This window comes from Oryzias latipes, chromosome 13 (genome assembly GCF_053564925.1).
Source record: "Oryzias latipes strain Hd-rR chromosome 13, Olatipes_Hd-rR_3.1".
Lineage (NCBI taxonomy): Eukaryota > Metazoa > Chordata > Actinopteri > Beloniformes > Adrianichthyidae > Oryzias > Oryzias latipes.
In genome coordinates this window covers 16,478,690-16,490,662 of record NC_136249.1, presented here as the reverse complement: position 1 = coordinate 16,490,662, position 11,973 = coordinate 16,478,690, and the positions used below count along the sequence as shown (strand labels likewise).

At 42.4% G+C, this 11,973-nt stretch overlaps 2 protein-coding genes across 19 annotated transcripts in view; both read right to left on the bottom strand.

The window, feature by feature from the left end:
• Positions 1-492: 492 nt before the first annotated feature.
• On the bottom strand, positions 493-5,336 carry LOC105355472 (GTPase IMAP family member 4). Of its 6 annotated transcripts, XM_078929506.1 has the most exons (6): positions 4,901-5,062; positions 4,673-4,821; positions 4,349-4,592; positions 1,832-2,167; positions 1,700-1,751; positions 493-1,616 (listed from the first exon to the last, which is right to left on the bottom strand). In XM_078929506.1, the coding sequence occupies exons 1-6, from the start codon at positions 4,914-4,916 to the stop codon at positions 1,544-1,546; spliced, it is 870 nt and encodes a 289-aa protein (XP_078785632.1). In that variant the 5' UTR covers positions 4,917-5,062; the 3' UTR covers positions 493-1,543. The 6 variants fall into 6 exon arrangements, with proteins under 6 accessions (XP_078785632.1, XP_078785631.1, XP_078785630.1 ...); XM_078929505.1 differs by having other exon boundaries at positions 4,673-5,336; XM_078929504.1 differs by having other exon boundaries at positions 493-1,751.
• An 843-nt stretch (positions 5,337-6,179) lies between these two features.
• usp2a (ubiquitin specific peptidase 2a) overlaps positions 6,180-11,973 on the bottom strand; it is a 30,887-nt gene continuing 25,093 nt past the window's right edge. For 7 of the 13 annotated variants that reach the window (XM_023961546.2, XM_023961547.2, XM_023961549.2 and 4 more), the window contains 11 exons: positions 11,391-11,441; positions 10,704-10,827; positions 10,484-10,595; positions 10,245-10,355; positions 8,841-8,905; positions 8,618-8,721; positions 8,353-8,433; positions 7,709-7,787; positions 7,497-7,601; positions 7,275-7,395; positions 6,180-7,165 (listed from right to left, as the gene is read on the bottom strand). In XM_023961546.2, coding sequence (XP_023817314.1) covers positions 7,081-7,165; positions 7,275-7,395; positions 7,497-7,601; positions 7,709-7,787; positions 8,353-8,433; positions 8,618-8,721; positions 8,841-8,905; positions 10,245-10,355; positions 10,484-10,595; positions 10,704-10,827; positions 11,391-11,441 — 1,038 coding nt within the window. In that variant the 3' untranslated portion in view covers positions 6,180-7,080. The remainder of the gene's footprint in view (positions 7,166-7,274; positions 7,396-7,496; positions 7,602-7,708; positions 7,788-8,352; positions 8,434-8,617; positions 8,722-8,840; positions 8,906-10,244; positions 10,356-10,483; positions 10,596-10,703; positions 10,828-11,390; positions 11,442-11,973) is intronic. The other 6 variants (XM_023961552.2, XM_078929499.1, XM_078929498.1 and 3 more) reach the window with 1 other exon arrangement.

The following is an 11,973-nucleotide window of genomic DNA, read 5'->3' as shown; positions in this document are numbered from 1 at the left end:
AAAACAAATTCAACTTAAAAAAAGGTAAGGGGGCTAATTCAAAAGTTCAAATAAATCAAACAAATTAAACAACGTCTGGGCATTCTTGTGTTTCATGTAATGTCAAGATTCAGAGAATAGTTTGAGACGGTTTAATAATCCATTAATGTGATATTTCACCTTTAAGATTTTAAAATTATGTATAAAATGCTTTGAAATCACAATCAATAGTCAGAACGTCCAGTTAATTATAATCACATTTTAGTGGGATTAATTTAAAGGGTTTATGATGATAATTTTGGTTTTCAGCCAATTATGAATAGAAGACCAAAACGTATTTACATGCATGCACTTAAAGAAAAGATGTTCCACAGTTTCTACATCATTTCCACAAAAGACACAAAGATCGCCATTCCAGTTAAAGCGATTATGTAAAATATGATTCGAAGGAAAATGTCATTTGATTTTAAAGGTCACTTCTTTTGCTTTGTGAGGGACAGGATATAATGGATATAATTTTTGTATCCTTTATTTTTTCTGTGGTGCTGTTATTCTGCAAAATATTCTTTCTTTTTATCAGGGAAGAGTCATGTCAATTATTATGAACTATACCAGATATCTGCGCAAAATATATGCATACTACAGAAACATGCTTTCGTGTACTTGGAATGGAAACGTATACAAACATTCTGGTAAGAAGTGAAAGTTAAAATTGAGAAAATTATTTTAAAGTAGATCTGATCTCATTGGAACCAAATTGCTTTTTGTTAGTTAGATTTCCAATAATACATAACTCTTACAAAGAGGAAAGGGTGTTTCATGCAAAACTCTCCCAAAAACGCTGGAAAAACATTTACACAATTAGAAAGAATTACATATATTTTCAAAGACAAAGAAAATAAATTAAAGAATGTACAACCCTTCATCAATATGGTAAAGATATGAATCCATTAGAGGAATAGAATGTTGATTGTTTTACCAGACCTCTGTTTGAAGTTTGTTCAATTCATAATTAGTGTTTGTCTAAAACACTGCTGAACAAAGTTTAAACTATTGTAAATGCTAAGCTGAGTGGAATAAACAAAATAATTTTTCTTTTGAAAATTCAATAAAAAAGTTAAGGTAAATTATGCACTGCAAGTGACATTTTCCTCTCACACCTCAATGAAAACTACTAGTGAACTGCCAACAGGATGGAGAGAAAGTTTGCAGGTTTCATAACATCTCCACCATTTCCATCAGTGCATTTACTTGAGATTTGTCTCTTGTTTTAGTATCGAACACACGATAACGGTCCCCACATCTGTTCAAAACCCACCGGAGAGGCTCTCCTTTCTCCTCGATGTAGCTGTCAATTGTCCTCCCTCTCAGAATGTCTCCATAGGTGAACAGCACCACAGTTCTGTTCCAAACATCGTCTCCCAACACGCTCAGATACTTCTCCACAGTCATCCTGTTCTTCTCTTTGAAGGAGTCTAAGGGTATGGCCAGCACAAATACAATCTTACTTCTTCTAGGACACAGGTAGGGACTCCGAACAAGCTCCTCCCTGACGGTTTCAGGATTAGCAAGACCAAACAGACTCCATCCGGGGGTGTCCACCACCGTCACGGACCACCGTGGTAGTTGAGCCTTGCCTGAGGAGCATGTGGCGGTCTTAACGTTGCTCTGAAACTCTTGTTTGCCCAGGATCATGTTGCCTACTGAACTCTTTCCTGACCTTCTCCTTCCCAGCAGGATGAGGCTGAAGGCAGGCCTCCAAGGAGCCAGATCTGCAACCAATCCTGAATTATAACGAGTACAGAACATCACTTCTGTTGTTGATCTTCAAACAGATGAAGCCTGGTCCTACCTGCAGTTGTGGGAGACCATCCCCAGGCCATTATTGGGGTTTGTCTGTGATTTCCATCATGGATGAGGTTTATTCCCATCATCTCTATCTCTTGGTGTTTTGTGTGCCGTGTCTGTGTCCGCCTCCTGCTTACATCTCTTCCTGGATGGAGGTGTTGGATGTCCTTGGGGTGCATTGTAGATGCCACCATCTTCTGGATCCTATTGAGAAGCTCTGTGACCTGAAGCTGAGACTCGTTGGATTGGCTGGTCATGATCTGGTACCGGCCCCCACATCTTTCCAGCAGCCACTGTAGAGTCCTGCCCTGTTTCCAGATGTGCTCTTGGATGGGTTCGTCTACAGCACCGAGAACATGACCGGGTCAGTGATGCCTAATTTAACATCACACAACCGTTATATACTTCTATTACAGTATTCTCATCATGAACAGCAGAAACTTCTTATTTTCCTTTTTCCTTAAAAATGGTTAGAACCTTTGACTTATCGAGGTGGATAAAAACCTAAAGGCTATGTCCCAATTCCTACACTACTCACTACATCAGGGCTGGCCAACCCTGGTCCTCAAGAGCCACAATCCTGCCTGGTTTCCCGCTTTCCTTGACCATCTTTCTGCTGATTGGCTGACTCAAGTGATTCCACATCCTGAACAGAACAAACCTGGTTTAGGTAGTCAGCAACCAGCAGTCCAAGAAGATCTGGAAACCAAGCAGGTTTGGCCAGTCCTGCACTACATAGAGCACTGTATAATGTAATCACGATTTTGTAGTGCTGTCTAAATCTACACTTCCAAAATCTAGTGCCCTAAAAATTTCACAGACGTCTATGCGGTAAAAAAAGCTAATTAGATTGGCAAATATAGACCACAATGCATTGCATTTAAAAAAAATTGAAAAAAAAAAGTTTAAAGTATTTTTAATAATCAGTTAATGGTTTTTTTCTTCAGAACACAGTGGATTCATAAACTGTCATCATAAAATGCTCATATTGGTTAGATTTTACTTCCTGAAATTAGTGATGTCATAGTTGCTGTTTAAAAAAATAAAGTTACGAGCATGTCCGAATTTCTTTTAACCCTTGAGCTATCCTAGGCACTTTAACATTGGGAGTTGGGTCATCTAGACCCACTAGATCGTGCGCTGAACCTTTTTCTTCAATGATTCTTGATCCTCACTGGTGTCCATGGATTACATGAAATCTTTCCACCTTTATCCACCTTTGTCATGGTAGGGAGAACACGTCAATGGAAGGGTGGGGTCATCTAAGGTAGCACAAGGGTTAATCAATTCACTAATCAAATGTTATTCAGGTTATTCACATTATAAACTGACAAATCGGATGCCTCGATAAAAGTAGGTGGAGCCTGCTGGCCCCCACATCGAACCATCGAAACGTTGATACACCTTTCAAGTGGTAGAGGTGTGGCCTTACCACTGTGGGAACTGGAGTGAGTGTGACATCCCCCACAGAAAAGGGTTTACTTCCGACAACAGAAAAATGTAAAAGGTGCGAGGTGGGGACCTGCAGGCTCCACCTTCTTTTATTGAGACATTTGATTGGTCAGTTTATATCATTAATAACAGAAAAGATATCATGGAAAAAGAGGATTATCGATAACAAGTAAAAAATAAAGGCATCAGAGAAAATAGTTATTCTGACAAATAGGAAGTCATAGCTGTTTATTTCTCTATAGAATCTATAGGATTTTGGTTTCTTGGAGCCCGCAGGCACTTCCTGTTTTGAACGCCAGGGGGGAGGGGCCACTCAGTCCAGTTCTCATAGACAGTAAATGACTCAAACTGATTCACTGCTTACTGACATCTTGCTCCAACATGGCATTTGTGAAAAGATTTAATTGACGTCTTCTTTTAGTTGGAGTCAGACGTAAACTATTTTCTATGGATGACGTCATACTCACTCACTCCAGTTCCTCCAGATACATTCATTGGTTCATCCCTGAAGAAATTGAGGAGACATGTACTCTCATTCATTCAGGACGGATTGGTTTGGACTTTTCAGTTTTTTAAAACAAAACAAACTCCAAAAGTCGGTCACTACCGGCCTTTGACAGCAGTGGCTCAGGCGGTTGAGCAGGTCCTCCAATGATCAAAGTCGGCGGTTTGATCCCCACTTCCCCCCAGTCAGCTGTCGTTGTGTCCTTGGGCAAGACGCTTCACTCCACTGGTGTGTGTGAATGCGTGTGAATGTATTGAACTGACAGTCACCACCAAGCATGAATAAAGAGTGAAGAATGGACACATTGCAAGCACTTTAAGCATCTGAAAAAGCGCAGATTAATCTAATCCATTATTATTATTACTTTTCAGGCTTTGCTGTGAAAAATGAAGCAAAGAAAAATATTTCAATACAAACATTTGCTGATTTCTATTTTTCTAAAGTCATAGAAGTGAGTGCATTGGTGCTTGGTGGTCTTTGACCTCTGTCAGTGTCAGCCACACTGACAGGAAACAGCAGAGTTACACATTAACATTGCTGCTAATGGAGGAGTTGCTGGTTTACCGAGTTTGTCTGCATGGGTAAACAGGACTATGGTCCGCTGCCAGAGAGGAACCTGCAGCTGTCTGAGCTGGAGCTCCATGGCCCTCCACTCCACCTGGCTGAAGGGTTGGTGGGTGGGCAGCATCAACAGGATGGCGTGCGGTCCTGGGGGACACAGGTCCAGACCCCTGAAGAGCTCCCGGGAGACCGTGTCTTGAACAGGAGAGTGGGTGGTCCAACCTGGGGTGTCGACCACAGTCACCTGCTGGATCACACGACCACAGAGAAGTCAGGAGACACTCTCCTTCAGGGAAGGAATCGGAGTGTCAAGGATCTGGTATTTGCCTGTAGTCCGTGGACAATTCCAGTTTTCTTGCTGCTTCTAGTCGTGTTCCTGCCAAAGACCTGTCTGCCCAGAATGTTGTTTCCCACCGAGCTCTTCCCACTTTGTTTCTCACCCAGTAACAGAAGAACCAGCTGGGTCAGAGATGGTTCTGGAACATCCAAACACGACCTGTGTTTACACTCAAACAGATGTTCCCAGTGAAGCACAGAGAGCTTTAAAGAACTTACCACAGAGGCTGGCCATGGAGAAGCTGTTGGAACAGAATTAAATTCAGTTAACGTTCTCTGCGATGTAACCTTTGTTTTTAATGTCATTTGTGTTGCGTCTTCATGCTGGTTCCAAAGTTCAGAGAGAGACATTCCTGAGAAATGACAACAGTCCATAAAACAAGGAGCTCCAGAGGGAGGAGAAAAAAACTTCACGCTTTTTGTTACTTGATAAATAATGTGCATTTGGACTGAAAAAGTATTAAAATAACTTGAAATAGATGTTAAAAACCAGATTACGGCAACTATATAATAAAAAATGAAGCAAAGCATTATGAAGGTGGGATTTTGTCCTCTTGACCACCAGAGAAAAAATGGTTCCAGTCAAAACAGGGTTTTAAATCCACCAAAAACTACAATTCCCAGAACTTCACCCCTTCAAACTTATTACCATTGAAAAGCGCCAAATGTCCTCTGCAGATACCAAAAGGAGTTCATTGAGAAGTTTCATTGGTTTGGAGATATTCAGGTTTAGAAATCTCTCAACAGAGGACACATTTGCATTGCTGGCAGTCAGGACTTAATTAAAGATTCACTTCTATCCACTCCCTTTCAAGCAAAAATTCAAACTCTTTTTGACAGTTCCTATATTGAATGGATTTCATGTATCATGGACTGTATGGATGGATGCAAATATGTCTATTTATGATTAGGAGAAATTATAATGGTCTAGAATTTAGCATCATTTACTTTTTTTCAAATCAATTCATGAATTAATATCTTAAATAGGTTTGATTTATCTGTGTATCAATTTTTGTCTTTTTTCCCCCTGTTTTACTTACTTAAAATAAACCAAAAAACCTAAATGGAGCGCCTCCTAACATACAGTTTTATTTATCTTGTGACTTTAATCTCTCGTCAAAACAAATGAGTCTAAAGCAAAATGACAAAGATGTGACTGAGGAGGAGGGGCTGAGTGTACAAATGGAGGAATGGGACTTAAGTGTTATTAAGAAAAGATCCCCATCATTTGATATTTTAGTTTTAAAATTCATTCACATTCTCAATTTGATTTTCGCTCAATAAAATGTAATGTTGGGTGGAGAAGAATTTATAATCTGGTTGGACTTTCTAAGGAAATAAACACTTGAACACTTTAGATTCTCCTCATGCCTGATTTTCTTTCCAGATTTATGCTAATCTGGAGAATTTCCATCTTCAGGACAGACGCCGTTGTTCCATGTTGTGGTGTAAAGAGGAATTTCCTTTAATGTGCACAGAGACAGACACAAGTCCAAAGCACTGTGTTGTTGACTTTTATTCATACATTCATAGTTTGTGTGTATATATATTTATATATATATATACTTTTAAAAATAGTAAAAGAGTGACTAGTCACATTTTCATCTCTAAGCATAAATAAGACCTTTTTTTCTCTCTCTTGAAACTTAAATATCAGAAAACAGTTATGGGTCGTTTTCATCAAACTCTTTAGAGAACATCCTCTATATTGCATCAGGATATAAAAATAGAGAGATATTTCTGTCGTGAAAACATTCTTTCCATGTTGTTCGATGGCGTGAAACAAGAGAGGAAGAAAAGAGCTCGTAGGATGGAGATGATTGCTGATCTGTCCATCCCTTCCTTCACAGCATCTTCTACAGCAGAGGCCAAACGCGTCACATGACCACCCCCGCCTCTGCTGACTAAACGTACATTGACGAACCATCACAGACGTTCATGCGGGCGCCTAAAGCCCCTCAGACACACTGTAACCATCGGAGGAACAAGGCGGGGAACGCTTGTGTCGTTGGTTCAACTGAACAAAGGAAACGAACAAAACAGGAGTTTATTGTGTGGAGGCTGAGAAAAACGGAGGAGGAGAGACCAAGGCGCAGTCAGGATGCTCGTTTGGTTTGCAGTGCATAGAGAAGGACTCGGTTGGCTGGTTAAAGGGGATTATTGCCCTTTGTCTGCCTTTCACACACACACACACATGCACGCGCACACACACTCACACACACACACACAGCATGAGCATGACACAGGAGCACAGACAGACACACACAGAAGAGCTGGTTGAGTTCCTGTGGACAGCTGTGGTTTCCAGAAATAAATATCCAAACACAAATCCAGCAGCAGCTTCCATCTCCTTCCGCCTTGGAGCAGCGGCGCCGAGGTTCTCAGCTCCTGAGGAGGCCTCACATCCGCGAGGAGGAGGCCAGCTCGTAGAACAGGACGTACGCGTCACTGCTCCGGACTTGGCTGGAGGACATTGGCGTTACTCTGACAAAACACGGAGACAAACCTTCAGTTTTTCAGTCAGACATTTCTGTTAGATCTTCTTCTCATGAAGCCACGGAGAGCGTCCTCCTGGGACAAGTTTCAGGCCCACCTGGAGTCGTTAAAGGTGTACCATTCTCCCGAGTTGGGGTTGCGACAGTAGGCTGTGTAGTGACCCCCCATGGTGGTGCCTGAGTGGTTGGACACTGCATACAGGTTGTACATTGCATTTGCTAGAAGGGGACAGAGACAGAAAGGTTTTCTTTCATCGTGCCTGAGTGATAAAGTTCTGAATCCCAGAACAGTCAGTCGACATGAGAAGATCCGTTCTTACTGCTATTTCCAGAGGCAAACTCGCGGAGGTCGAGATCCTTCAAGGGGAAGTTGACAAAGGTGGAGAGTTTGCTGGTTCTTCGTGCTTCAGAGAAACGTTTCAGGTCTGGGCGGTGAGTTAAGCAGAATGTCTTCATTCTACCAGTCAGCATTCATTACCCGGATCACCTGCAGCCCTGGAAACCCCTGACGGGTGTCTGAAGGAAAGGATACGCAGCACTAGGATCTTGGGGAACTTCTGTATCCTGAACTTCTTCGTACACCTCCTCCGGGCCTTACATCTGTAGCACGTCTGTGGAGAGGGAAACAGAGCTGCAACTCAGACTTTTATCCGCATTTCAATGCTTTGTAGTTACCAGGCTCTGCCTGTAGGGGGCCAAAACTCTAAAATCCACAGCCAGGACTGATTCATGTTTGAGTCACAACAGATAAAACAAACTACAGAACATCTATAACAACAGGAATGTTCTCCTATCTAAGTAAAACGCCTGTCTGTTGTTTAGTAGGCTTGATGGGGTTTAACAATGTCAGTTTGTCAGTAACACAGACAGGATCACTAGACTGCAACCTGTGGTGATCAAGTCAGAAAAGAAGGATCCGTTCTCATTAGGAGAAACTCTGAATCTGTCATGGACTGTTTTACTTAACCTTTCTGCATATGAAGCATTTCATGAATGAAGACATGAAAATTTGGTCTATTAGTGTGAGAAGAAGAGAACAGATTTACAGGTTCTGTTGTGTTTTAGAAAACTTCTCATCATTCTCAGAATAATTAGATTTTTTTAAATCATAGGAAATCCAAATCCATAATCTGTGTTCCCTAAATGCTGACAGAAATCAGGATGGAGGACACTTACAGGCTTCTCGTCCCCGTCAAGGACGTCCTCTTTGGTGAAGAGGCGCATGCAGTCCATCAGACTCACTTCACCGTAGCTCTTCTGAGCACAAACATAGATGCATTCACATCAACACACACACACAAACAAACAAAAACACAGGGTAGAGAGCTTCTGTAAGAGCCAGTGGATGAAGCTGAACTCAAACAGTGTTTGTAAGCCATCAGATCTGCGTCACTCTTTAGTGAAACTTTGGTGACCACAGCTCAGCGGCGTGAATTCATACCTTGGAGATGGGCAGAGACAGATCCCAGAATGGATCGAAGACAGTGGAGCAGAAGCCGCAGTGGCTGCAGGTCAGAGAGCTCTTCAGCTGTCCCACAAACAGGTCTGCAGGAGGAGCACAGCTTTCAGTCAGTCATCCACAAAACAACGGCTCTACCTGTCTGTTGGTTTTTGTTTTCTTTATGGGCCACAGAAATAAATAAAATCCCAGAAGCAGCACCCACCAACGATCTTACTGTCTTCTCTCTCAACGTATTTACTCCACATTTTCTTTCCTTTCTCTTCGTCTCTGTGGGGAAAACAACAGTCAGAGTGAGGTGCTGTTAATTGTGAGGTTCTGGAACAGAACATCCATGTAGCATCAGTGAAGGTCAAACATCATGTTCCAATTCATTCATGTTCTTTCATTTGTTATATAACAAGAACAATCTTCATCTATTCCCACAGCAACAACAATCTGGTCAACTAAATGCTTGACTCTTTGAACGAGCATGATACTTGAATGTGTGTTACCCAGCATGCTTTACTTTAATCAGCTGCTACAGGTATTAAATAGGTCCCTGTCCTGCTCCAGTTTGAGACATTAGATGTATTAGGTGTGAATCTGTGATGATGGTAAAACCTGGACCCAACATTGTCTTTGGTTTGGTTAACAGTTCAGTGAAGGAGCAGCTGTTTAAGGTTACAGGATAAAAACATCCCGCAAAAGTCAAAAAATGCTGCTGAAGAACCGTCAAATGAATGTCCAGTTTGAGATTTTTGGACATAGTCTCATGCACTCACACCTGTGTGGGTGCTGTGGGTTTCTGGGTAGTCTGGCCCTGGAAGGTCATGGAGAGGAGCGGCTACATCTTGAGGGGAGCAAAGTGTGTCTTGCAGTTCCCTTGACCCTCATACGACCAACCTCAAGGATTGTTACACAAATGGAACGTACCATTGCTGTGCGTGTGGTAAATGTATCGTGAAGTACTTGTAAGAATAATATAAGTTACACAAACTTATGACGTATGCATGATGCCGTCACACGGTGCCATTACATGTGATTACCGGGTCCTTACTGCCTGTGCATAAATGGTGAACACGGCGTGTGCATGTGATACAAAGTTGTCTGTAGGACGCACATAGAATGTCCATATAAACTACACTCTAATTGTCTAATTTCCTCATTTCTAGCAGTCAGGCTGCAAACAAGGAGTGCACATTTATCATGTGAACAGCACTAACGGGCCCTGGTGCAGTCTGCAGGGTTTGGTGGGGTTGATAAAAAGATAAATCTGTGCAACACGCCTGTGTCTCAACTACTTCATCCCTACTTACTCTTCTGTGTTGTGTCTCTCTCTATTTTTGATTTGAAGTGGTTTATTTCAAGCAATCAAATAAGAATAATGGACAAGACAATCCAACCAGCAGTTATACATTCATGAAGAGGCGTATCAAACTTAGGATAATTAGACATCCATGGGTTCACTGAGCGACCAACCTAGATATTCTGTGTAGGACACCTGCCCCATACAGGTTTGTCCATTTTTTTACTCCCAGACAGCTTTTATCCACCCAAAGGCCAATCAGGACTAAGGCTTGAGTGTCTTCTTTAGGATGCAGCGGGAGTAAACGGTTTAGAGACTTACTGGAGGTGGTCAAAGTCCTCCGCCGTTCCTCTCGGCCGGACGCTGACTCTGTTGACTTCGTTGTGCAGGCCGTCCAGCAGGAACCGCAGGAACTCTTGTGCGTCCTGTTGGCTGCAAACACAACATTAGCCGGAGCTTTTCGGTGCTGCAGATCAGCCTGCTGTGGTTCGTGTTCCACTCCTGCAGCTTTTCACACGCTGATGTTAAACTTGAGTCGAAGAGAAAGTGAAGAGGCTTACTTGTACCCCACAAATCTGGGGGCGTATCTCTGGATCTGAGTTTTGAACTCGGACGGGCTGACTGCCTCGCTGCTGGACGATGTCCACAGGGTCTGAATGAGCTTGGCAAATTCTACCAACACACATTCATGAAGGTCACTCAGAGGTCAATCTCGACTTTCTCTTACAAACAGTTTGGAGAAATGTTTCATGGGTCATGAAGACATAAATCTTTGCTCACCTTCCATGAGGGCTGTGTTGGTGCGGCTGTTGTTGTTAAGGTCTCTGCGGTGTAAGTTGTGCAGGCAGTAGTCTCGCAGGCTCTGAGTGTTGCTGAGACACTGCAGGATGCTGTTCATGAAACACTGGGAGTAAAAAACACACCAGCAGAACTCAGGTCAGAGGACAACACCAAACCTGAGTCCAGCTTCAATCATCCATGGACAAAAAGGTCAGGACATGTTGGTGCTACACGTTATCTTCTAAAGTAGCATCAGATGTTTAGGATCAACATGAATTCTGAGAGAGGAGATTATCAGAAACACAGCAGCAGTTTTGGAAGCAGATGACGGTGCTGAACACGTCCAGCTCTCATCACATGTTTGGTAAGACCAGACCAACCGGGGGAGGGCGGGAGGCCTTCCTGAGACTCTGATTGGGTTACCGTGCCCTCACACACCCCCACGCACGCACACACACACACACACACACACACACACACACACACACACACACACACGCACACACACGCACACACACACACACACACACACACACACACACGGGTACTTCATAGCAGGTTCTCTGATTATTTCAGGACTGTTGCCTGGCAGACACACACCACCATTCTGTCTCGTTAGAAACCAGCAAACTTCCTCTAAAAGCCACAGTAAATCATCTCAGCATCATTGCACATTTTTGGACTTACAGTGTTTCCTAGGTTCTTCAGTCCCACCAGGCCTTGGGTACTCTTGGAGTTCTGAAAAAAAAAAAAGGTTCTTCATAAGACTGCTGGATGGATTAAGAATTTATAGACAAACCAGTTCTGATTTTGCAGAGGAGACAGGTGGAGAATTGGTTTTTCATTCACATAAACAGATATTTTCTTGCAGCATAACAAGGGTTTTCACAGCTTATTGATTAGACAGAACCAGTATGCATGGAAGGAAGTATACACAGATCAGAAAGTAGATTATTTGGTAAAACGTGAACATAAAAACAACTGACAGAAAAACTCAAAGGAAAAACCCAAAGTTCCCTAACCTCCAAAGAAAAGACTGAAAACGGAATAAATAATTAATTTGAAGGATTATTTGTGTAAAAAGGAAAAAGCACAAGAACCTGTCACAAATAACTACATTACTTATTGCAGCTGAATGACATTATATAAGTTGAATGGTTATGTAACTGAGGAGTGAGTGGATTAGGGGGCCTCGGCCACCAAGCAGAGTACAGTTAGAAACCAAACATGATTCCAGTGAGAATTCATTAAGAAACATCCCATCAAAGCA

Excerpts from the sequence above, each read along its gene's own strand:
- LOC105355472 (XM_078929502.1), bottom strand. The coding sequence starts at position 5,212 with ATGCTTTGCTTCATTTTTTATTATATAGTTGCCGTAATCTGGTTTTTA. Across the intron at positions 4,593-4,672 it reads GAATTGTCCACGGACTACAG|CAGGTGACTGTGGTCGACAC; the intron begins GCAAATACCAGA and ends CGTGTGATCCAG. Across the intron at positions 1,752-1,831 it reads ATGGTCTCCCACAACTGCAG|ATCTGGCTCCTTGGAGGCCT; the intron begins GTAGGACCAGGC and ends GATTGGTTGCAG.